This window comes from Dermacentor albipictus, chromosome 6, assembly GCF_038994185.2.
Source record: "Dermacentor albipictus isolate Rhodes 1998 colony chromosome 6, USDA_Dalb.pri_finalv2, whole genome shotgun sequence".
Lineage (NCBI taxonomy): Eukaryota > Metazoa > Arthropoda > Arachnida > Ixodida > Ixodidae > Dermacentor > Dermacentor albipictus.
Window position 1 is genome coordinate 47,308,964 of NC_091826.1, and position 26,122 is coordinate 47,335,085.

The 26,122-nt window shown below is 48.3% G+C and overlaps 2 protein-coding genes across 2 annotated transcripts in view; both read right to left on the reverse strand.

Moving 5' to 3' along the window:
• Positions 1-88: 88 nt before the first annotated feature.
• LOC139061057 (uncharacterized) overlaps positions 89-26,122 on the reverse strand; it is a 96,707-nt gene continuing 70,673 nt past the window's right edge. Inside the window, exons 2-5 of the mRNA XM_070540501.1 lie at positions 13,180-13,247; positions 12,071-13,085; positions 7,180-7,379; positions 89-4,054 (exon numbers count right to left, since the gene is read on the reverse strand). Coding sequence (XP_070396602.1) covers positions 3,724-4,054; positions 7,180-7,379; positions 12,071-12,769 — 1,230 coding nt within the window. The 5' untranslated portion in view covers positions 12,770-13,085; positions 13,180-13,247 and the 3' untranslated portion in view covers positions 89-3,723. The remainder of the gene's footprint in view (positions 4,055-7,179; positions 7,380-12,070; positions 13,086-13,179; positions 13,248-26,122) is intronic.
• On the reverse strand, positions 22,598-25,954 carry LOC139061056 (uncharacterized). The gene is made up of 2 exons (XM_070540500.1): positions 24,938-25,954; positions 22,598-24,182 (listed from the first exon to the last, which is right to left on the reverse strand). Exons 1-2 carry the CDS (start codon positions 25,880-25,882, stop codon positions 23,607-23,609), a joined length of 1,521 nt encoding a protein of 506 aa, XP_070396601.1. The 5' UTR covers positions 25,883-25,954; the 3' UTR covers positions 22,598-23,606.

Genomic DNA, 26,122 nt, shown 5'->3' on the forward strand with positions numbered 1-26,122 from the left:
AATTATTAAGACGAACTGTTGGTCAGTACGTTAGGCGTGTAACAAGCATGTCGGATGAGATGATGTCGCATATTGCACAGACACATAGTACAGAGAAAGGGTACAGCGTCCCAAAGTTTCTTCTGCCCTGTTCTGCTCTCGTCAAAAATATTTGAGATATCTTTATTATTATTCCAAAAGATTTGCCTTCCATCGTGCCGGTACTTCGCCTGACACAGGCAGTGAAGCAAGGTGAATTAAGGCTTCATTACATTAAAGACAATAATGCTGACTAACACGTTAGTGGACGACCGGGTGAAGGAGGCAGCGAAGGTAGGTGAAGCAATGAGTATCCCAATGGAAAAATCATTCATTAAAGAGAATCTCGAACCAATATTTAACACCAATTGTAATTATAAACCAAAGAAGCAAAAAATCTCAGTAGCGGAAAGCAGAAATCGTTTTTCTCGGCAACCGCACTGCCCCTATTGCGACAAGATTTGCCGCATTTAAAACTAAAAGTTAATATCATATGACTACAGGGAGCAGATTTTTATTTAGGCTATTGACGTTCTCGCAGAAATTCTTCGAAACTGCTAAATAATGAAGAATCACGGTTACAGCTATGTAGCATGGCATTAAAAAGAAGAAACACCATTCTGTCACAATTCTGTAAACTGCTTGTATTGAGACACCCAAAGCGGGCAAAATTTAGGTACGATGCATCACTCTGAAATATATCACTAATTTTGGGTGGTACATTTGTAAAACCCTCGCGAGCATGGCAACAGTTTCACTTTGTAAAAATCCCGTTTGTTCCTTTTAGACGCTCTAATTGATGCTGTTTACCGAAGCGTGATACCGGCATTTGTCATAGCGCTACGAATTTATAAAGTTCCCGCACCACTTCTTTCTTAAATACAAATTATTTAGAACTTTTTGTTAAACGTTCGAGGCCATAAATCAAACTATTTCAAGAGTCGGCAGAAAGCAGCTTTCTCGTTTAAATGCAACACTGTTTATTTGACTCGGTGAAGCAGTTGTCTCTTGAGGGCACTTCAACGTTTCACGCGTACTTCAAAAGACAAATTACAGTTCCGTTTTTCCTCTTGAAGCATCGGTCTGAGAACGGGAATTTAAACTTATGTTATAAAGCAAAAACGCACAAGAAATCTCGCTTACCTTCTGGTTCACAACAGAATTTACAGACTTCAATACACACTGATTGCACTTGGAAATTCAGGCATTCTTTCGAGTGTAGCGCCTGCGCAACAAGTTCAAGGATTTCGCGCGCTCTTCGATTTACTATTATGAAAAAAGTGTTAACAACATTGGATCCTGATGCAGTAACAGCTAATATTACCTGTAAGACATGCAGTATGAAATGTTAAGTGCACCAAACATCAACGCCACGTATCCCAAGAAACTGAAACACTAAACAAAACAAAAAAACACGAAAAAATAAATGGACACCCTTAAGAAGCAAGATCCACGAGTATTTGCTGCAGTTATCAGCGCGAATCAGTGCCATGTCAAAAAAGAGATAATAAGTAAGGACAAATGAACGACACACCGTGCCAGAAAGGAGAAAATCGCCAAGGAATTGTGTAGTTTTCTTTTTTTGCTTTTTGTTATTTTCTTGCTGATCAGGAAGAAAAAGAAAAAAAACATACTGTTTAACTGCACCGACGCACCTGATTGTCCATCATTAATGACGATGATGACCATCATTTCTTAGCACGATTCTCTCTTCTACCGCCGCCATCTTCCTCCGAGCTGTCCAGAAGGATTACCAGTGTAAAATTATTGGTGAATTCCAATGGGAGATTCAGAGCACTTCCGGCGCAACATTTATTGCTCTTCGTGGAGCAAACCCGTTCTAATGGCAGATCTGGAACATTCCAATTGCAGATTCAGAGAACGCGAATCTAGAGGTGAGAAGAAGGACTTCGTGCAGCAGTCCAAGGACTGCACGGCCAAATTGGGCGGAGCCGAGTGGCAGCCCCCGTGATGTACTCTTCTAAGAACGTTTGCATCCTCTGCTGCTTATCCCAGAAGAATAATTGTCATCCATATTGCATGCCTACTCATTCTTTAGCCCTGTAATCCTCAACGTATCACATATGCTGCGGTGTGTTTGATATACAAGCATTCTGATTGACCGCATGGGAAACGTACAGCATAGAATATAGCGACGTTTTGGATACGCTGGACTGAATTTACATTTGTGATTAGTTCAACCAGGCAATCACTACATTATCAAATACTATGCTAAATAACTTCTGACTGAAAAATATCAACGTCTGTATGTATTTTTGTAAAAAGGTGCTCTACATGGGCAGAAATAAACGTGATTAATTTTTCTGTCTAGTGAAATTGTGTTTGGGCCCATTACTGGGACAACATTGCTCTATTAGTCGTCCATGGCAACCGGAGGAGCGTGTCGTTGAGCTCCCTGCTTTTCCTTCTGTGAAGCCTAAAAAATGGCGGCCGTGGCGTGTTTTCGGGCTTCGAAGTCACTTCCTGTGCATGCAGTCCGCAAGAGCATAACCTTCGAGGTCTGTTTCTATTACTGAGACAGAACCGTCACCGGGGCTTGGATTTGGACACCACCTATTGCTTTAATGCCGCGCTTCATGCTTTGGCGTTTGTGGCAGAAAAAAAGTAAAAGAAGCTCCGCGGAGAGGCTCAAATAAAAGGCGCTACACGCAATATTGGTAGGTATGTTTAGGTAGGGGGTCTGTTGCGAAGCCTGTGATGTATTCACACTGTATTTGCCTTGCACGTGAAGTTTTTTTTTTTTTTTGCTCACTATTATGTAGTGAGCGAAAACTACGCTACGAACGACGTCTCCAAATGTCGCAGTTGTGGAGGACGCATTTGCCTGCGACGACGGCACTGACGTCAGAAACGCAGGGGATTCTGGACGCTGGAGTGTTACCTCCGTTGGCGCTTTCGTTTCAGCCGTACAGTCAAAACACCGTTAACAATATTAAAAGTGCATGTGTTCGCAATATTCTTAGCTGAGCGGCACTCTTTACTTAACCTATGTGCCACAACAGCGTGGCCTTGCATATTTTGTTTATTTTTGGTTACTTTTTCTTATGTGTGATTGTACCGGCCACATTGCTAAAATTTGCAGGGCAATTGTATACACATAGCTAATATCGCCGCCTGCCATCATATGCATGTGCTATAACCTGACAATTGGCGTCGAAGCTGGTGGCACCTTACAATTTTTCCTGCGATTGCTGAAGGCTCTGTTAGCTTTAGGCCTCACATTAGCAGTATTTATTTTTGTCATTGTGTACCTTATTATTCTTATTTAGGTAAAAAGGTTAGAAATCGATAGGTGAAGATCCACACCTTTAATTAACCCTACCTTGTGCTATGCCGGAAGCAACAATCCTTTTCGAATGTGAATGCTGTTTGCATGCCATTTGCCGGCTACCTTCCCTAACAACTTGTAGCACGATTGGTCGGCATAAAATTGCGAACAGTACTGTAGAATAAGATCTTTTTTTGGTCGTTGCTCTTTTCTCTTTGCGAATAGGGGCTCATAGTTTCGTATTCGTTGCTAGGGGTGGGGGGGGGGGAGTGGACTTGCCCGCGAAGTGGGTAGACATCGATCCCGACACATTTTTGAAATAAGGCCCAGCGAAACGAGGCGCTCCGAACCCCGGCCAATTGGAATTCACCACCGGCTCGCCCCCTTGCACCGGGCAAATGGAACGCGCTGTCCGTTCATTCGTCGTCGTTCGTTTCGTACGCCCAACGCTTCTCCACTGCCGCCAGGCGGCGCAACGGGCACCGCGTGAACGTGGCCGCGTGGGGGCCGTGGCAGTTGGCGCAGCGGGGCGTGCCCTTGCGCTCGCACGTCTTGTAGCTGTGCGGGCCCGAGCACACCTTGCAGCGGGGCGTGCGCAGGCAGTAGCGCGCCATGTGGCCGAAGCGCTGGCAGCACATGCACTGCACCGGTGGCTCGTAGTGGGGCCGCACCACGAAAGGCCGGTCGCCGAGGAACTTGGCCACCTCGGGCTTCGGGACCACGGTCGTGGGCATCCTCTTGTCCGGCCTGGAAGTGCGCAAGAGGCCAAGCGAAGGCCTTGATGGGCACGCCGATGTTACACTCACTTTCAGACTATTTTATTTTTATTTATTTGTTTTCACATCCTGCAACCCAACTGGGCTATCGCAGGAGTGGGTTTGTACGTGACATATAACGAAATATTATTCCGCACATATCGACTTCAACACCTTAAGAAACATGATAACTTCGAAATAACACATACAATCAGTATAATAAACACAGCATGAATCAAGTTCATTTGTACGAAAATTCCTCTAAAAGCAGTGACGTAGTTTCACCTGGGAGTAAGTTCCATTTTTCAATTGTATGAGGAAAGGAGCTATACTTAAATAGGTTAGTACGCGCTTGAAATGGTGAAAGGTTAATTTTGTGGCGATTCCTAGTAGGTTTCAATTTATCGGGAGAAAGATAGTTGTCCTTTAATGGGTACCATGGTCTGTTAATTAGATTATGCAACAATTTAACGCACTCACGATCACGCCGCTCGGACAGATGTTGTAGACATAGTGCAACAAGCTGAGATGAGGGTGAGAAGTCCCGGTCATAATGGCGGTATATGAAACGGATTGCTTTTTTTTAATTGATTCGAGGGTGTTTACGTCGGATACTTTATAAGAGTTCGAGATGGGGCAACCATATTCGGGAATGGGTCGTATGAGCGATTTATATAATTTATCTGTTAGGGCTATTAGGGCGTCACGTGAAAGCTATTGATAGATTTCACCTGACGTCACGAACTCAGCTTATCACCGTGCCGGTGCGCCAGCGTGGCGGCTATGATGACTTCAGGGCAAGTCATCTTATCGATAGCTTCGAGACAGAGAGAGAGAGAGAAACAACTTTACTGGTCCATTATGAACTGAAACGCGTTAAGCATCTGATGGGGTGGCTCCCTCTTCGCGGGCTCCATATGCTTCCAGGGCCGCCTGGCCCCTGTGGATCAGTCGGAGCTGGTCTTCCAGGGCGCGGCTGGACAGCATAATCTCCCATCGCTCGGAAAGAGAGGGGATAGCAGGGGGGTTAGTTATGGGTATAGGTGGGGGGTGGTCTATGGAAAAATTGCACTCTCCTATGACGTGCCGAAGCGTGCCTAATGCATTGCAGTGAGGACATGTGTTCTTATATCTCTCTGGGAACATTTTGTTCTGGAGGCAGGGGTGGGGAAAGGATCCTGCCTGGATTTGCCTGTATATTGTTTGTTCGGCTCTGGTCAAGGAGTGGTGGGGGTGCGGGAATGTCTTCCTGCCGTCCCTGTAATATCTGACTATATCTCTGTAATTTGTGATGGGTTGCCATCCCCTTGCCTCCTCCTCGTTGGCCCGGGAGTTTAGCGCTCGGGCCTGTTGATGAGCATATTCATTGCCCTCAACTAAGGAGTGAGCCGGGACCCAAACTAATTCGATTGCTTGTTTAGGAGGCGTAGCTTTACCAAGAATTTTTAGTGCCCCAAGGGACACCCAGCCAGATCTGTAGTTCTTGTATGCAGCTTGTGAGTCCGTGACGATCTTGGTGACGTTTGGTTGCAGGAGTGCGAGAGCTATCGCTGCTTCTTCTGCTTCCTCCGAAGACGGAGTGTAGATTGATGCGCAGGTGACCAGCTTTTCTAGCCCGGTGACGACGAGGCGGCACAGACCCAGCTTATCACTATGCCGGTATGCCAGCATAGCGACTATGATGACGCCAGTGCAAGCATGGCATAGCAGGCAAAGCTGTGGAACCTACGCATGTAGTTTGGCTATAGACTACAAGTTGGCAGCCATGATCAAACTGGGATATGAACCAAAGGTGTGTATTCGAGTTGGTCACCTAGTGCCAATAAACGAAGCCAACTATTTCTTCGTGCACGCACATTTAAAGTTTTTGTGTCCAAATGTGTTCTAAAATAATCATGCTTTGCATTCGACATTTTCGTGGAAGTTAAATAGGGCCATATTATTAGAGCAGTAGGTGCCAACCAAGAAAATGAAGCTACTTTGTCTCTCTCGTTTTCGCTATGTAACCAAAGCTATGCTACAGTGTGCCGGCCACCCCTAGTTCCCATAGCCTATCCTGTGCTTTGTAATCTCGCTGGTAAGCTGTCTGACCAATGCCGGGCATCACGCGCTGTATTACTTCAGAAAATAAAGTTGCTGTTGCAGAGAGTAGTTGTTCGTTTCTCATCTCTCTGGGCTCAATAAAAGTTGATTCCGTCTCTCTCTCTCTCTCTCTCTCTCTCTCTCATCTCTCTAGAATCGGCGACGTGCCTTTGCACAGGCACCACTCGAGACCTAAGAGGGCGTATATTCTTTCGACGCGCCGAGTGCCTCTGGTTGACCGTGGCACATTCCCGGCCACTGTCACCAGGTCGTTTTACTTAGCACTACATATTAACGACCCTTCTGATCGAGTTATCTTGCAGTTCTTTGCTTTGTAAAGCTTGATGTCCGGGTACGGGATAAATAATGATTAGAAAATCGTACCCGGAAAATTTTAGGAGCACGAAAGCTAGTGAGACGTGTTTCCCCGGATCGTCCATAGTTACTGGATTGATATGTACGCTGGTGCGCCAGACCATTTGGCACACAGGGACCTCTCACTCAGAGGTGTCGGACTCCCCTGATTGCTGTCACCTGAGCGATACCTTAACAGAGTCCAAGGCTTGACATGCAATAATAACACGCTGCACGTGTGTTACGCATCGACAATGTTCAGACTTTACTCACCTCTTATGTCGACTTTGGGCAGATCTGTGGCAGCACGTCGCTGTTCGATATTACGGCGATATCAAAGCTCAAACCTTAGTGACGACACGCTAAGAAGTTTACCAATCGCAAAATCTTGCTGAGACATCACCGCATGACAGCGCGCCGGCCGCGCTGCCATGCGGTGATGTGCGCATGCGCGCATGTGTTGCAAGCGACCACCGCAAAGATCGCCAGCTACCACCCCGAGTGGAAAGGGGGAAAAGGGGAAACGTAAGGGCAGCAGGTTATCGGCGCACGCGGCAGGCATCTTTTTAAAAGAGGCGTTGGTTATGTGCGTCTGCTTACTGTGCCGTTAGTACGCAATCGGCAAACTCGAATCGCAGTAAACGAACAGAACGCAGAGACACTCCGTTCTGAGTGGCGCACCTGAAGGTGAGGATCACGTTGAAGGTGGGCACGCGTTCGACGCGTTCATCGACTTGGCGCTTGTAGACCACCTGGCGACGGGCGTGGATGACTCCTTGGGACACGAACCACTCCTGCAGCTGCTCGTCCGAGTGGGCCAGCGGCACGTTGGTGATCTTGCCGACGTTGTTGCTCTCATCGGCGAAAACTTTGACGCCCACCTTTAAGTTTTAAACAACAAAAAAACGAACACGTTAAATATTAGCATACGAGCCTGATTATATGGACACTATCCACACGGTCACTGAAGGGTATACTTTACCCAGATGTCAGAGACACGAGTGCCGAGTATACCGAATTTCTCAAAAAGATGCCCGCTTGAGCGTCTTCTAAAAATTTTGTAATGCTGGGCGAATTCTAACGAAACATGAGGTGCCGAAAGGTGGGGCCTGTCTATATTGAAAAAAAATATATATATATATATATATATATATATATATATATATATATATATATATATATATATATATATATATATATATATATATATATATATTTGTACAAAAGAGAAATTGTGACGGCATCTGTGCCGCCCTCTTCGCAAAAAAAAAGCATATTTTTGTGTTATTTCGTCACAGTCGTGCAGCTGCTCAACACGCTTAGTTCGACTCCCAGCGAACAGAATACGACAGTTTGACGTAACCTTCCCTTTTGTCTCGCTCTCTCTTTCTTGGCGTAACCTGCGTACACGCTGTGCCTCTCTGCCGTGGGCGTTTGTTCAGCTCCTCCGACGTGGCTGACACATCCTGACCTCGAGATTATGCATACTTTCAGACGCTAGTGATTGCGACAAAGCACTTGCTCCTCATTTGGCGACGATTGATTCGGCGTATCTCGGTGCCAGACATGGCCCTGCGGGACAGGAGGAGCAAAATACTACGGCGCTCCAGTCTTGTCTTGGCTAAATGGCGAGTGGGGCCGCGACCGTGCTTTTGACAGCGGCTCAAACTGAGACCGTGCACCTTATTCAAGCCTGCGCACTTGCGGTGGCAGAGACATCGCACCAGACGCGCGGCGAAGTCTGCGCAGCCAACAGAAGTTCAGCACTGCGCTGAAATTCGTCTGCTAATGCGATACTACTCGCCTGTGTCAGGTCGTCCTGGCCTATATAAATTTAAGCTTGGTAAAGCAAGCCTAAACTAGAACATCCTATTGCATATGACATCTTTACACTTGCGTTATATCAAAGGAATGAAGCGATTTAAGGAACGTCAGTTAGGTTAGTTTATTCCATCAGATTTACCAAGCCTAAACTAGCACATTGTATTGCATGTGACATTTTCATACTAACATTATCACGGGACTAAGACGATCTAATGGATTTCAGTTAGGTTAACTTATTCCAAGTACAAACTTACCAAATTTGCGACTGAAGGCGTGATTGACAGCAGCATTCGATACCGTAGCCACGTACAAATGTGGACGTGTGGACTTGCTTTGTGTCCGCACACAAATTATTACTTGATGCCCCTTGAGCACATGCTTGTCCCCTCCGCCAACAAGGCATACAGTGCAAGACATTCTTGAACACCTCCCTCTTAAATTATGGGGTTTTTGGTTAAGAGGCACGCCGTAGGGGAGGACTCAGGAAATTTGAACCACCTGTGCGTTCTTCAACGTGCACCTAAATCTAAGTACACGGGCGTTTTCGCATTTCGCCCGCATCGAAATGCGGCCGCCGTGGCCGGGATTCGATCCCGCGACCTCGTGCTTTGCAGCCAAACAACACAGTCACTAAGCAACCGCGGCGGGTTAGCACCCCCCCCCCTCACTTATTCCCTATTAGATAATCTTATATTAAACATACAGTAAAACTTCGTTATAACAAAACGGGATATAACGAAATAATGAATACGACAACGTGAACTTCCCCTTCAAATCCTCATAGAGATTCCTATTGCATTGCATGCAATAATTGACATACCGAAATAATTCTGGCTTCCCCATTCAAATTCGTTAGAACGAGGTCCTACGTATCCCGCATGTTCGGTAATTTCATGTTAAATTACGAGAACACGCATAAAACCTAGGCGTTCATTATAAATTATTAGGTGGCATGCGAGTAGTATTAAAAATTTTTGAACCATTAGCGTTGAAAAGGGGATTTCCCCTTTTTCTTTTCTTTTCTTTTTTACGTCTTATACCGGGTAGAAAAGTCTAATTAGGAGTTGGCAATCGTGCATTCATTAAACATTGTTAACTTGCTATGTTTTTATGTTTTAGTCTATTTTTCGATATTACGAGTGTATTGTCTGCCGGCATTTATTGCCCGTGCTGGAACTTAGGCTGTATTTACGTGCTAAGCCTGCAATAGATAATGATATCAATTATTAAAAAATGCAAGAACAAATTGTGCCTCAACCTTTGTAGAAAGCGCCATCAAGGGAATGAGGAGGCGCACTGGGTAGCCCGAGGTCTAATCAACCGGGAGGTGTGCCCCTCAGACTCGGATCCCATGGACGAGGTACCGTCGACATACCACGAGATAACAAACTACTACAAGCGAAAAAGGCGAATCTATCCGCCTCCAAACGCAAGCCTCACGCGAGCGCAAGCCTCGATCCTGCGTCGAATCCAAACTAAGTCATTCCCCAGCCCACATTGAGTGGCCATAATTACCAACGGGCAATGGAACCCAATATGTCAAAACTACACAAATCAAACATCGGCTACCCAAAATCACATTCTTTGGGGCTGCGAGGGCTTACCCCCTCCGAGGTCACTCCTGCCAGCTACATCACAACAGACGTGGGAGGAGCTGCTCAGAACGCCAGATCAAAAACTACAAGAAGCCCTCGTTGCCTGGGCCGAAAGGGTCGCTTCTCGTGAGGGGCCATCCCAGGACTCGGGCCTGCTAGATCATAACTGAACAGAATCTCAATAAAGTTGTCACCACCACCCACCGATCCCGAATCGTTGAAAAGGCAGTAATCACCTTACTTATATTTTTACTTCACGACAAAGTCGGCCATAATTTGCTCCTCATTTTAAATAAATGTGGTCTTGGTGACGTTAATAGTTCGTCTAGGGCAGCAGGCTAAAATCAGCTGACTGAAGTGTTTAGAACGCTTCAGTCAGCTTGCAAACGTACATATGCAACTATCGGCACCTGTACTCACACGCGCAGATCACCATAGTTATCGAGTACTCCCAGAGATGGCGCGGCATGCCAAGTGATTTCCTTTGCTTCATGCCTGCTCCCTTTCCCACGGAGTCAGTATACAAAATTTAGAGGAAAATTTTGGGCGAAAAAAAAAAGTTGCAACCGCAACGGCGCCACAATGTTGCTATCTCAAAATATCGTAACGCTGAATACATTTGAAATAAAATGGAAAATCAAGCATTTCCACGGAGTACATGCATACGTACGGACGATGGCGCAAAGTTCATTCCCTGTATTTTTTTGAAAGATTCACTAGCTATTTATAAAAATTTTGTTGTAACATCTACAGGTGCGGAAAAGGGATGCAGTTGCAGGCACGCGAACTAGGTGGTGCCACGGTACGAGGCTAGGGAGCATGCTCGGTAGGCTGGGGATCCCGTTGATAGTGCATCTCCTCTGATTCGCATCTCGTCATCCGCGCCTGCGCGAATCCACAGAGTAGCAACATGGCGGCACTCTGGCGGTTACCCATTCCAATCCATGAGTGTTATCCTTTCCTCTAGGGTCGTATATAGTAACTATATGCCCTTCCCCTCGGAGATAGAGTTGCCAGCCTTCTAGTATTTAGCGAGACCGTCCCGATTTTTGAGGAAATGTCTCGTGTCCTGGCCAAATATGCATATTTGGCCGTCCATACCACCAAATATAACGCCACTTTGTCTACTATTGGATAACAACAAATAGACGAGATTTCCTTTCTATAATGGCTCACAACTCCTTTGCAGATCTTTGTCTTCTCTTCCATTGTCATTAACATAGAGGCGGTTTCATTTTTGTCGTTGTTCTAGTTCCGTTCTACAGCCCTATATCCGTTTACACCACCTCTATCAGTATTGGTAGCTGTGTGGAATGCACGAACTATATCGCGTCTTTCTTGTTGCATGTGACCACACGACAGAACCATAAAAAAATACATGTTCAAATTTGTTGCGCGTAGACGCTGGCTGGCGCTTGCTGGTAGTAACAGGTCAGTCGTAGCTTACTATAGCTACTCCCCCGTTCTCGCCCCGATTGTGATCTATCATTTGGCAGCTTGTTGAGTTTTCATGCGACATTCTAAAATGACGAAACTGACCCTTTTATTAATAGGTTACATACGTAGCCGGATCCGAGATACGCTAAATCCTTGTGAAGTGGCCAAAGAAAACCTTATCTTAAAAGATATAAAGGAAAGGCTCTTATGAAATAGGAAGCCGAAACATGAAAGATCTCCCAACCTTGAAGCGACTGTTTTCCAAGAACCAACGCTCAGATGTATACCTTGAAGAAAGGGGGGAGGTCACTTTGTTTGAGGTTAAATGCCCGACATCATGCTGCCACATAGTCATTTTCATTTCGTCCACGTTTATACTATATCGACAATAACGAGGATGACGTTGGCAGCGACGCACACAACGATAGCAGCTTTCCTAGGTATACTTTGTGGCGCAAAATACATTTCTTGAAAAGGGACAGAAGAAACGAAGACAGTGAAGCACGAAGAAAGAAGACAGTGAAGACAGTGAAGAAATGTATTTTGCGCCACAAAGTACACCTAGGCAATCTAAGCACCAACTTGCCCAAGAAGAAGTCCTTTTGGAACGATAACACCGTCCTTTCCGCCTACTCCTCGTTACCGGGCTTCCCGCTACAGAAGTTTCGACGGGTTTGTACCATCTTAGCTCACTCATTAGCTCTTTCTCAGCGCACCTTGTGGCCGGCGATGTACCGCACACGCAGCAGCCTGGCAGCCGCCTCAGCCGACCGGACGACAACGACCAGGCTGCCATTGTAGGTGACCCGCTGGAACAGTATGGGCTCCTTGGCAGCCGCCGTCAGGTCGATGGTGACCCTCTCGATCTCCAGCTGGAGGAAGGAGGGCGCCGAGCCGACGGTCTTGAAGTACAGCTCGATGCCCTCGACCTTGAAGTTTTCGTCGTAGGTGCACGACAGGCCGTACCAGCCGCGACCTCCGCGGCCGCGATACCTGTTCCTCGCCTTCCCGCGGAACGCCTCAGCGGCCGGCAACCAGCGACGTCCGAGTCCCCTGTACGTGGTTCTGGGCGGTACCAGTGGATTCCGCGCGACGGGAGTCTGCGCCGGAGACGGGCTGACCCGAGTTTTCGAGTTGGACTCCGGGCCAGACTGCGGGGGCGACCGTCGCGCGCAGGAAGAGTCCGAGTCTGAATCTGAGTCCGAGTCTGAGTCCGAGGACGATTTGCCGGAATCTGTGCGCCACTCCGCGTCCGAGAGGTGCCCGGAGCCGTCTTCCTGGTCAAAGTCCCAATCTCGGGACCCACTGGCCTGGCCCGATGCATTCTCGCCGTCGGCGTGTCCGCCCGCCTCGTCTCCGGAAAAATCTGACTCTTGACCAAAGCTCTTCCCGGAACGTTCACGACAGAGGGACATGATCGACCGAAAGGCAGGGAAAATGTGCAGTGCGCCTGGCCCTTTCGTTGGAGTCCGGTATCTTATAAATGAAAGCTTGCATTCACGAGAAGGATCTCCTGCTCTGCATATCAATGGAAGGAAACGCTTTCCTCGCCGTCTGCAAGCTCAAAGCGTGAAATATTACGCCTATGATGGCGGCACAGCAAAGGAAAGATTACCAAAGCAGTGAATAAACAATGGAGCAATAGGTTTCCCCTCCGTACCGTACGCGCAGGCTTTATGCCTGCGGCTTCGATTCTTGCGGAGAGAGTGCCCTGCCAAGGGAAAAAACGATCTGAAACAAAACGACAGCAGGGGGTTCGAGTAAAAATTCAAAATTAAACTCGCGCAGCTAGCTACGTTGTTGTCAATTTACGAAAACTACTTACATTTTTGGCAAGAATGAGCACTGAGCCCCTGGGCTTGCTCGCGAACGCTGTAGTCGCATAGGGCCACACTTCACGAGAGAAACCGGAGAGCAGGCATCACTAATTCACTTCCAATGGGCAGAGCAGAGATGACAGGCGCGTAACTCAGCGGAAAGGTGGCAGGAACTACGCCATCTTACAGTTATCTTTAATAGTTTATTCCTTCAGCAAATGTAATTTACCAATTTTCTCTCGTTTTATCAGACTCCGTGGTTGCACTTCTATAAGGAAAAAAATCAGCCATAGCCCATAATTACCTACGAACATCCGGGTTAATGCGATTAGCATTGAAGAAATGCATTGACACGCCGTATTGCCCAATCCTTCACTTCTGTCAACCGACTTTTTTTCAATTTTCTGTTGCCTACAACTTCATTTCCCATTTTATCAAAATTCTTAACAACATTTTCGTTACACTTCTAAATTACAGTTCTATAGTCCCACGCCACACTATTCAAATCTAGTTTCGCTTTACTTCTAAGCATACGGAAAACCGCCTGCTTCTTGGCCAATCCCCCATAGTGGGTATGCGCTACTGTTAAGGATACAATACAAGACAAGACAAGGCATTTCTCTGTAGTTCAGCGCCCATAGTGTTCCTGTATATGCTCCCGTAGGGAGGGAGCATGTACAGGAACACTAAGCGCCTATTTCTCCTGCCGCACTCTGGTGCCATTCTGTTAAATTTCCTTCTTTCTCCACACTCGGCTGCCTTTGATACCGACCTTGTTTTATTTTCCCCGTAGCCGATTTCTTAAATCTAATGTTGCAGAATTCATTTTGTTCCATGCGTTTTCATTTCTATCCGAGCACCTACCCGGCGGCTGGAGGATTCTGGAGGATTGGCCGAGAAAATCTGCATGCCTAGTGTCACATGCATCGCTTGCACATAACCAACAGCTCAAGTTGTCCATTCTCACTTTATCATAGGGGCACCTGTGGGGCGGCAATGCTTGCGTAAACGAAGTTAGATGTAGGCGGTGTGGGGTTCTCCTCCTTGTACTCATGGGACAATTAAACGAACGACAACACAGTAGTGCAAACAATCACAAGGGCATTTATTGCACCTTTCATAGATCAATGCCTGCTAGCCGAGTTGCTATCCACAAAACATGCCGATGGGCACGCGACAAATCTAGAAGTCCGGCTCACCGCGACCTCGCGAGCGAATATGCTCGCCCCATGCTGGATCCCAACGCCTGGTCGTTTGCGTGTACGGTCACGCCAACGGTGGCGCGTTCTTAAGCGGCCACGCGAGGCGGTCTCGCAGAAGCATGGGTCGCCGCGCGCGCGCGAGACGTCCACGTCGTGCGCCGACCCGCCGGGAAAGAGGAAGCGCCTTGTCTCCCGGCGCCCAAGTAACCCCGCCTGTCGGCGGCGTTAGCAGCGCAACACTCGCGCCCTCTCCCGCACTGCGCTTCAACCACATCGACCACCGCGGGCATCACGCAGGCCACGCGGCGAAGCCGGATTGCAGGAGACGCGCTATGCGGTAAAAACATCAGGGGACGCGCGAGAGTCGCGCATCCCCACAGCGGACATACCGAAAAGTGCGTGAAGGTCCTGTAGAACGGCAATCGCAGTAATGTTTTGGAGTTGAGCGGGTGGCTGCTCCTTCTTTTCCCACACCACACCCACAAGCCATAGCCTTTATATGACGCATCGCTTTCTGCATTTCTTCGTGCGCAATACTTGATTTTTTGAAAGCACATATTCTTGCCAGACCCTGGATTGATGAATAGAGGCCTACTCAGCATGAAAAAACCTTTCTTGTCCTGTCCAGAAGCCTGGTAGGGGTACAGATATATGCATTACTTCCAAGGCCCCCATTGGTAAGCTCTATAACCGACGACAACGTAGACGTGATTGTTGGCCAAAACATATACAGTGGAACTGCACCACTCTCCTTCCCCCTCCAGATCGTATGGGGGCTGCCGCAGTCTCGGGATTCGAACCCGCGGCTGCATTCGCAGTCCCAGAAAGGTGTATCAGGCTACCAGAGACGTTTATCGGAGATGATGAACATGATGACGCTATATTGATGTATCTTTTGAAACGGGGCAGTTAGAAATAGTCACTTGACCTGCCTAAACTTATCAGGTAACATACACACACTTATCAATCCAGAATTTTACTACAGATTGTTAATTATTTTACTGTTCCTTCAAACCTGTATATCCACCTTGGCCACTTATTTATGCCTGTAACGGATCTGGTGACATCCATCTCGTGCTTGCTTTTTTTCCGCCAATACCTTAACCTTCTCTGTTATCTCGACTGCTGACCGGTTGATGCTTTGATGAGCTTTAAATCCCAGCGCTTCTGTAAAGTGGACGTGACCTAGGTACGGGTCTCACTGGCTGAGTGCATTTGCATTTCATTTTGATATTCAGAATTATCTCCGTATTTTTGTTGCAGTAGACAAATGTCTCATCCTGTTGCAAACATTTTCTATTTTTTGTTCTTGTTCTGACGCAACCAGCTCAGGCCTTAAATAGCAAGGCAGTGCCTTTTTGTGCAGTTGTACAAATTTGCCTTTCTATTTCCTTTCTTCTGGTGCAGTCTCCAGAAAGTGCACCGAGTTGTTATTGCAGGGAGCAACCATAATCTGTTTAACTGTTGTCGTAAAGCGTCGCTGTAGCCACACAATTGTTAACAGTGCTTCTCTGAAATTACTTTATGTGACCAGAACACTCTCGTCACGGAATAACATTTCAGGCGCGTTGTAGTTGGACAAGGCGCCATAAAATGTTAACAGAAAATTTTAGCTGAACGTTTACGGTCTGCTCGACTCAGAGTGGCACACTAATGCGCACGCTCACAAACAGAGCTATGCAGTAGTGAAGTTACATGCATCTTAGATACCGCCTTAAGATACTATTTGGGCATCTTGTATCTGTATAATGATACTTGCGGCAAGACGTGTATCCGTGCCTGTTTGTTCGATACACCATCAGAAGTACCGTGAATCTTGCGGTACAAGATACGTCTTTCCCTACATGCACCAAGACATCCGCAGTTACTCAAGTCTATAGCAAATTACTGCTATTAAGGTACATCGTAAGAGACAATAGTATGGGTAAATCATACTTCAAATAATTAAAATCGAGAAGAATACGAATAATGCACAACGCGGTGCCATCTAGAAAGGCTGCGTTTTCCAAATTAAGGGGGCCATGACCATAAAATTTTCGAGCCTGAACTTTGCCTCACAGGCTCCACTGTGCACTTCCCAAAGCACGCTGGCAAAGCTTGAGCTCATTTCGTGCGGCAGAAAACTTGTATTCTGAACTTCTACGTATTCTGGTTCTAACGTATACAGCCCTCTAGTAGTCCTGATGATTCAAGAAATGAAGTGCGTTCTGCTTGGTCGATGATCGTGCTGTACGCGGGGTTTTGTTGTCTCGAGATAACTTCTGCGGGCGCGTTGTCTGGAGGGTGAAAGAATAGCGGGCTCAATGCAACAGGGAAATCCTTGCATGGGGAGCAGGGAGACGTCGTTCTTTCCGAGAATCGTCAACTGGGCCATCTGATAAGGTATCATACTAGAAAGAAATCAAGCGCAAACTGAACAGTCAGTTTGGTTGTGCCGCGTCGTACCGTAATCGTGCACCATATGCCCTTGACCTGTGGCAAGACCTTTGTGGGTGAAAGTAGTCGATCTATTGACACGTGCCCCCTAAGGAAACACAAGTATTCATCAACAGCACCCACTCATTCCCATTTGGCTGCGCCAATGGGGATGCGAGTGAGCGCAGCTGCGACATCTTTCCGCAGCGGATCACATGACGCGACGTCACACCTTCACACGTGCGAGCCGGCGGCTGAAAGTCAAACGCGCGCAGAGATTGACCTTGGGAGTTGTACCTCGAGCTTTCGCTCTAAACGGTCTAACAGGACTAACTCTTCTTTGTTGTGCTCCATGCATTACCGCGAGAAAGCTGTACGTCCAGCCCGCTCCTCATTGCTGAGTTTGGTTTCTGCTTGGGCGCTCCCTCAGCGGTAGGTGTGCAACCTTCTCGGTACGGCGCAATATTTCGGAGCAGACGACACAGGTGGTTCGCCGCACTTCTTGACGTCACACAAACCATGTCGAAATGGTGGTCGCTGTCCGTGGCAGGGACTTGCAGGCGCAGCCATTTCAAAACGAAATTTCGAGGTAAAATTTGTGCCGAAAGCCGAATATTATTGTGCGGCCTCTCTACTCTAAAAAAGAAAGAAAAGAAATTAAATTCTGTTTTTTTGCGTGTCAAACAACGATACGATTATGCGGAATGCCGTACTGGGGGACTGCGGATTAATTTTGACCACTCGGGATTCCTTAACCTGCGCCCAATGCACTGTACACGGGTGTTCATCTATTACGCCCCCATCGAAATGCAGCCTCGGCGGTCGGCATTTGATCCCGCGCCTTCGACTTAACAGTGAAGCAGAAAATTCACCACGACTGATCCCCCTACCCTCAGTTACAATGATATATACGCTGGTATTAGTAGCAAAACCGTGTCGTGGCCCATTTAATGGCAGGCACCAGCCCGCTTTAATTTTCTTGAGGAAATAAGATTGTCTGCGGCATGAGTATGTGTACAACGAGAACTGCATGGGGTGAACTAAAAAAAGTTCGGTCGTAGTTCTTAGGTGTAAGACCGTATGATCTCAGTGGGTGTAAGTGACATTTGGCTAATACGTATAATATTCACTAATTCTGAACTTTAAGATTATAAAACCTAAATTAAATTAATGAACTTTAGAATTGACTTCGTTACCGGAGGTAGTAAATGTAGGATTGAAATCAGCCAGTAACGATTCCGGTAGAAACGTGTGTGTAAGAAATGCTTTGAGAAGCACAAACTGCAAAGCTGGCATAAAATGCATTTTATTCTCGTCAACTGTTTTCCATAATGCATTTCCTTAATGCACAAGGATAATTCATCCACATGCTGCGGATGAATTATTCGTATGAGCCGTACAATTTGCTTCTGATTTTGAGTACTCCGAGTGCACTTTGTACGGGCGCAGACATACTCACGTCTAAATACCCGCGCACACCTTATCTAATTCAATTCGATGCAGCAAAAGCAGGAACTGAACAGGATAAATATAATTTATTGTTCATTATCCGCTCACCGCGGTCATCAGGTCGCGCTGTTGGAGCGCATGCCTCTGCGCGTCACCGTTCTCTTTGAAGTCGCACGGTCTGAGAAGATAAATTTTGCTAGACTATTCCACGAAAGCTGCACCGAATCCAAACCGAAGTTGGCTGTTCGAAATGTTCCGCATACCACTCATCACAAGAGCATGGCTACCGTCACGATTAGCCAAACGCTTGAGAGGCTGAAGCGCGGAGCCCGCTTCGGCGGCTCCAAGGCCGATGGAAGAACTATATGACTCCGGCTTCTCTTTTTTTTTAATTTTCTGTCGTGACTTCATTCGTGCTTGTTCCCCGCTTTTCCCGACAATTTTCAATACGCAAGGCCTTAGACAGGCTAACTGCGTCCTCAAGATCCTTCGCATGAGTGCTTTGATGGGCTATCAAACCGTGCTAACAACTTCTGCGTACTTCCACATGCTGCGGATGAATAGTCGTCATCGGCAAGAGAGAGAGAGAGAGAAAGAGCAAGGACAGGAAAGGACGGAAGGTCAACCAGAGGAGCATCCGGTTTGCTACGATACACTGGGAGTGGGGGAAAGGGGAATAGAAATAGGAAAAGAGGGAGAGAGTGAACACTGAGTTCGCGCAGGAGGATGCACAGGGACACTATAAACAGTCTCTCAAGCCGATGAACTTCACGTAGTGTACTAAAGCACGAAACGCTTATGTCCACCACCAGCGTTGCTACTGTCGCCCAATCGCTCCAGTGACCCGATGTGTCGCAGATGTACCTGCGTTTACGGACGTGCTGGAGCCGTGAAAAGGGGGCGCAGACTCTGCCGCGCAGTTAGCGGCAGGCATCAGCTGTGCAGACAGTGTCGGCCAAATGTCAAACTGACGAGCGCTCTGCGATCAGCCAGCTGCTCGTCGCGGAGCCGTCCAAAGAGCCAGCTGCTGGGCAGCTGCAATTCGATGACGGCCGCACTAGCCACCCATAGCAACTAGACGAGAGACGCATTATAGCGCATTCTGCGCGTAGGAATGCAGGCTCGGCCTTTCTCGACTGCGTTCTAGCGTGGCACGTTAACCCAAGTCGATGAGCGAGATTCTTGAATAATTTGCCGGGCCGAGCACGTATGCTTCTAACGACAAGATTCAGAGAGGAAAAGCCCAGTGTAACAGAGTGGTCAGAGCTGAATCGCTGTTCACGATTGAAGCTTCAGAGATCAGTGCATTCTCAATCGCACAGCTGCATGCTGAGAACGGTGTATCAGCAATTTCGTGCAGTGAGGCGAACGTTAGCGTTCGTGTCAGCGAACCAATGACGAACGTTCAATGCGTGTAGCAGGAGGAACGAGGGCTTGCCACTTGTGAGCCACTAATCCTGCCGTGAAACCTCAATTCAGTCAGTGTCACGTGGTGAGTAATCGGAGCTGGACAGTGAGGCAGCCCTTCTTTCTAATTATATGTTCTGATTTGCTTACGTGATCGTGGACTCCGGCAGTGACACCAGATCTTGGAGGCTATGCATCCCTGCAGGTGGTCGGTGAGAAGAAGTGTTGCGGAGATCTTGACGCTGCAATTATTAGAGGGCCGGGGGAAATACTAGCAGCACTTGGGCTTAGAATTGAATTCCGTGATTTTACGTGCCAGAACCGCGATTTCATTATGAGGCACACTACAGTGGGGGACTTCGGATTAATTTCGGCCACCAGGGGATCACCACGGGACGCAGGCGTTTTTTGCATTTGCGGCCGCCGCGACCGGGATTCGATGCCTCGACCTCGCGTCTAGGAGCGCAACACCATAGCCGCTAAGCCTCCGTGGCAGGTCACTTGGGCTTTTCTACCATCCCTCAAGGCTTATTTAATGAAGCTCATAGTTGATTATTATATGGTTCTTGTTGTTGAGCTAAGCTACGCGTTATCGTTGAATCGTTTGCGCTGTCGAATGCCTCACGTTCACAAGCTCTTTCAAGCACGCATACGACTAGAATGGATAATATGGATAGTATCTGTGGCTAATAACTATGATAGCATATAACTTTAAAACGCATTTTTGATTTTTTCTTTAATTTTAAAGCGGCCCTGAACGACCCCTCGGGCTTGGTGAGATAACCTGTAGCTGCAGGTAGCATACGCTGCTGTGAGCGTCTCAGCCAAGTTTTGCTATCCTATGAGGTGCGTGGAGCTCGAAGTCACCTTTGTCTCAAACGCTCTCTTTCCCAAGAGAAGCCTGCTCCTCGCTATCTTCTGGATGCTTTATTTCATAATAAAGCTGATTGCCATGCGCGGCTGCTATTGGTAGCTGCGGTAGGCTACGCAGTGTAGATACCGCGGCCGCCGCGAGGTGCCACCACGAGTGCACTTGCTAAGCGTACTGCGGCTCGCTGAGGACAACTGCATTTGGCGTACGCCGTAGGCACCAAAATTGGAAGACGTGGCGTCTGCGTTAACATCCAAAATGAAATTTGAACTGCACGCAACGGTTGCATATTGAAGGCGGAGGTTTGTGGACACGCCCCACCCCGCTGTAGCCTTTTGCAGTGCAAGGCATTGAAGATGGAACGGGAGCACAGCGGATGCTGTGTTGGCATGTCTGCGCCGGAGACGTGGTCAGTGCTATGATACGGTCATCACCTGTCAGCCTCCCAAATTGGCATTACCACGCTGGAGACGGAGTCAGCGTACCATCGGAGTCAGCGTTCGCTCCCCCGTTTGTGCCCAGTGATATGCGCGCGTTTCCGACAAAGCTCCCTTCGGAGGGAAAGGGCAACCGAGCTCCGGATTGGCGGGACCTGATGTCATCGGCCTCCTGACGCCGGATTGCGGGAAGTGATACAATAACCACGCAGGGCATAAACGGAGGAACGGGCGGCGGGAATCATGGGCTGCTACAACTTTATCATAACCTTTTCCTGTATTACTTTGAATTTTCTTGTATATACGTAGACATAAACGTGCTTCTAAAACGTCCTCAATGTCCGGCCCAGCCTCACCTTCCCTGTCTCCTACACGAGCAAACTGAATTCCACATCTTCGGACCCCCAGTCGCAGCACCTTAAAGTAAATTTGGCGTAGCAATTAATCTGGCGTCACAATAAGCGGAAAATTCATTGCAGGGCACTGTGACACCACAAGAATTCCATGATATGGAATGGTCGGCATGGGAGCTGGGTTTGACCAAAAAAAAAAAGAAAGCGTTACTGCTTTTCAATGAAAGCTTTTCTTGGAAATAAAACTTGCTAAACAGTCCGACCCGGTTATGATGAAACGGTTCGCGCACTGAAGAAATAGTTCATATACAAGTAACTCGATATAGTCGAACCCGGGTATAACGAACTTTCATGTACGCTTGGCACTTCCTGACACACGATAGACCAAACCTGCGTGGGGCAGGTGCTGAAACACCCCATGGTGACCCCACGATTCCAACAATAGCGCGTCCAAGGTAACGCTGCAACGTGACACCACCTATCTATTGGGTCATGCGATGGCGTCCTATCATGTGTAGATCTACTACAAGCTCTCGAAGTAAGCTGGTACACGGGGATAAAAAATAACAAAAAAAGCAAAGCCGCAGTAAGCGATTATGTGCAACGTAAGCGATATGTGCAATGTAGAGTTCCTTTTAATGGGTTAATTTTGTACGAGCATTGCGAAGTAACTATCACGGGTTCCATGTAAACAAAAATTGCTATACGCGGGTTCATTATAATAGGGTCGCTGTCAACCCGCAGAGCGCTCCTTACTTGTTGGTTCTAGTTCTTTTTCTCGCATGCACAATAAATGCGAAACTTGCAACTGTTCAGTTTGTATTGCTAGCGAGTACGCAGTCCAACACGTTGTGTCATGGCCCTCTGCACAATAGATGATCACTCGTTCCGATGACGTGCCATTTCCGGAACAAACGTTTCTTTCTTCTTTTTTTCGCAATGGCTTGTATCGTAAGCAGTCACCGCCGAGGACGAGAAGGAAATGCTCCGCTTCTTAAGGACAACACAAGTGCACAAAGAGCTCCACCAGTAACTTATGTTATCGCGACTAGCTGTGAGCATGTGCTTTCTCTGTTCTTCTTGTACGTCGTTCTACACCGTTCCCCTGATTAGTGCAGCATACCGGACTTTCTGCGCCGGTCAGTTTCGCAGTCGTTCTCCTCTCTCTCGTTTGCCCACAAACATTCTGGCAGAAGCCATCTTGTAGTTTAAAATGGCGAATTGTTCTACACGCGCGTTCCAGAGGGAGCACTTATGCTTTAATTTTATTTGCAAATACAAAATGAAGAGTGTAAGACATATAAACTGTCAAGGTGTTTATTGACAGGGTACGCAAGGAGTGAGAGGTCGAACTCGGTGCGGTAGTCAAAACCCTGCGAGCAGTCAGAACCAGTCCCGTGTATTCTAGCGAATCTAGTTTGACTTTCCTAAGTACACTTGGGGCACTATTACATTCCTCGCTAACGGATACCCATCTCTATTAGGGCACGATCACGCTCTTGCCCCTCTACAATTTTTCTCCTGCTGCTTTCTCTGCACGTCACTATGCGATTTAAGTGGCAAAGCTTTGGGTTAGATGCAATTACGTCATACGTGCGACTGGACAGACGATGTCATAAAACAGAGATACACGACATCAAGCGACAATGCTCGTTTGCGTGCTTCAGCACCTTACGGATCGATCCGCGTGTACTTGGGACCCCAATGGAAGCCTCGTCTGTGACTCGGTGGATAGTGCCTTCTGCTGGAAAGCACGAAGCGGTACGTTATGTATTTGAGGACCACTGCGGCGCCATACCGATGGATGTAGTATGGAAAAGACGCTGGACTGCCAAACCTGGGCGCATCATAATTATTCTAAAGTCTTCTCCTCTGGCATCTCTCGAAGCGCCAATGTTGTTTTGAGACTCTGAGCGGATCACGATGGGGGTTAATTGTCTCAAAGCAAGTCAGCGCTAGGAGAGACGACGACGTTGTCGTATCAGCGCACAGCAGAGCACAAACTATGGGTTCTTTTGTATTATTTTTTTACACTATCTTATACGTCCACACCCGTAGCGTCCGCCCAACTTTAGGTCCTCTATTTCCAAAAAAAAAAAATGGCCAGGCTTAGCTTGGTTAAGCCAAGAATGCGTTGCACATTGCGCGAGTTGGGCCCAGCTTTTCCTCCGGCTGTCGTGACGTCACGTTACGTGGTTGCGCTAATGGTCAATGGTGGCTGCCCGGCCGCGCCCAAGGGCTGAACTGAGTGATTGCAAAATGCAACGCATAAAAATAAAACTTCCTATTGTTTCGTTTCGCTCAGTAGCAGTTCCCATCTCGCGGTCTGCGGTCGAACCTGAGCGCGAATCGCTTGTCGCGCACCGCGGTCAGCCGCACGGGGCACCGGCCGAACGTGGCCGCGTGGGGGCCGTCGCAGTTGCCGCACCGCTGCTCGCCCCGGGACACGCACTCCTTGTACGAGTGGTTGCCCGCGCACACCTTGCAGCGCACGCGCCTGCGGCAGTGCTTGGCCATGTGACCGTAGCGGAAGCAGTTGTAGCACTGCGTCGGCGCGGTCACGTGCAACCGGACGGGAAAGTACCGATAGTCCAGCGCCTCGGCGTGGTCGACGCCGGGCCGGATCCGCACGGGGATCTCCCGCTCCGGCCTGAAGGTGAGGAGGACGCTGTCCCGCGGAATGGTCCTGACGGAACCGTCCGGCTGGGTCCGGTAAGCGACCTGTCGCTTGGCGGCCACCACGCCTGCGGGCGCGAAGAACTTGCGGATCTGCGAGTCGGTGTAGGCGAGCGGAACGTTGGCGATCTTGGCCACGTTGTCCGAGTAGCCTCGGGGCAAGACCACCTCCACGGGCAGTTCACCCAGGTTGTCCAGGTCCTGCGCTCCGAAAGAGGTCGTTTCCGTCACCATTACCAGCACGTGAAAGGAAAAGAAGCAACAAATTATGGTAAACTAATGAGGTATATTCTCTCAAAATCGATTTTCGTTTCCCTTTCTTGATAATACAGCGTATCAGTTTCCTGTCAAGACTGACATGCCAAGCTAATAACGCGCATGCGATTGGCGACCTATAGATGTACCCGGCGTACAGTGTCAAAGAAAGGAAACGCAGGCAGGATAGATGACCCTTGTTGTACGGGGACATGGACACGGCCATTCAAAACCAACGAGCGCCAAACGAAACATTGGTGGGAGACAAACAGGCCGCACTTTAACGAGAAACGTAGCATATTTTTGCTTCTGGAAGACCAGTCTGGTATGACTCTGTCGAACGATATAAGGAAAGCGGACGTTTTATTCAATTATAGGCTTGCGATAATTGCGGTCTCGTGGCGTTCGTAACTTAACGAGTGCTTTTCGGCGCTCGCGCGTCTTTCTCCTCTGCAGCGAACAAGAGATCCTGCGTTAGCGCTCCACCCCCCCTTTTTTTTTTAGTTTTCCCTGACGCTGCGAATGCTTCAAGCTTAGCAGTACGTTTGACGACAAAATTGCCGTTACTCTCACCGCATGGCTATGCTTCGCTTGCAGCGCTCCAGCTCGCGCACCATGCAAGTCTAAAACTCGGCCGCAGGTAGTTAAAGATCTTGCGAACCGCGCAGCGCAGTTCTCTGCCGTTCTTTACAAATCGATACCTGCAGAATACTAGCTGCCGTCGTAGTCTCCACAGTGACCCTCAGGAAGCCTTTCCTGGTGACTTCTAGGCTCAGCGGCGCCTCCTGGGTCGCTGCAGCAATGTGCTGCTCAGCGCAACACAGGCAAACCTCCGAGAAGGAAGGCGGCGTGTTGTCCAATTTCTTGAAGATCAGCGGGATCCCAATGTAGGACCTGTACTTCTTTCGGGGCTCGCGTATGAACGCGATGTTGAAGTCTTCGTCCGACGCGTTCGAGTCCTCGTCTTCTCTCGAAGCTCTTGTCTCGCCGTTGCAGCTGGTGCTTTCGAATGCATCCCTCGTGTCTTCATCGTCACTGCTCTCTGCGGCAGAAGCCGTCATCGCCAGTTTCCGTTCAGTATTTTCGTCTGTCTGCCTGCAATCTTTCTTGCAGCCACTGCTCCTTCCGTAGTCCGATTTCTCAAAGGCGTCTCTGGTGTCTACGTCAGTGCAGCTTGAGTCGGACGCAGATGTAGCTGGCTCTCGATTTGCGGTTCGTTTAGAGTGTCTTTTGTAGTCACTCTTCCCGAGGGAACATCTAGAGCCCAGAAGAGGTAATTCTTCTTCCTGCCAAGCTCCGGGCTCGTCGGGACAGTTTTCATCAGGATGCGACGGATGGTCGGCTTGCGGCCAGTATCGAAATTCTCGATGTGGTTTCGAGGCAGGCGCAGTCCACGTCCCGCACTCGTCAGGGACGTAGCAGTGGCGACGACACGACGCAGTCGCGTCGCTGACGTCTCGACTGTCATTTTCAGACAGGTCGCTCACTTCGCCAGCCCTGTCCTCATCCTCCTGGCGGCCCTGCAGCTTTACCGAAAAACTGGAGTTCTCCGAGTCATATTCTATGCTTGCGCCGTTCGCGGAAACGTTTTCACTTGTACGTGAGCTCATTGTTTCGGAGGTGTCCTTCTCTGGTGCTACCAGCATACATTCGAAGTGATCATCAGTGCTTGGCACGTTGAACGAACCGGGTGCAAGATATGCAGGTGTACCCGGAAAGCACAAAGCGGCGTTTGAAAGGAGCGCACAGCTGCGCAGCTGAGCACAATGAACAGACTCATCATTTGCGATGGCGTTCCAGAAGTCTTCGCATCTACACGAGCAGATCGACTGACCCTGGTTCTGCGCGAGAGCGGTTACCGCATATTCGGGATTAGAACTCACGGT

Bases quoted from the DNA above. Each gene is read 5' to 3' on its own strand.
- LOC139061056 (XM_070540500.1), bottom strand. From the start codon at position 25,882: ATGCTGGTAGCACCAGAGAAGGACACCTCCGAAACAATGAGCTCACGT. The intron at 24,183-24,937 runs GTATCGATTTGT...TTCGGAGCGCAG, and splicing joins CGGCAGCTAGTATTCTGCAG to GACCTGGACAACCTGGGTGA.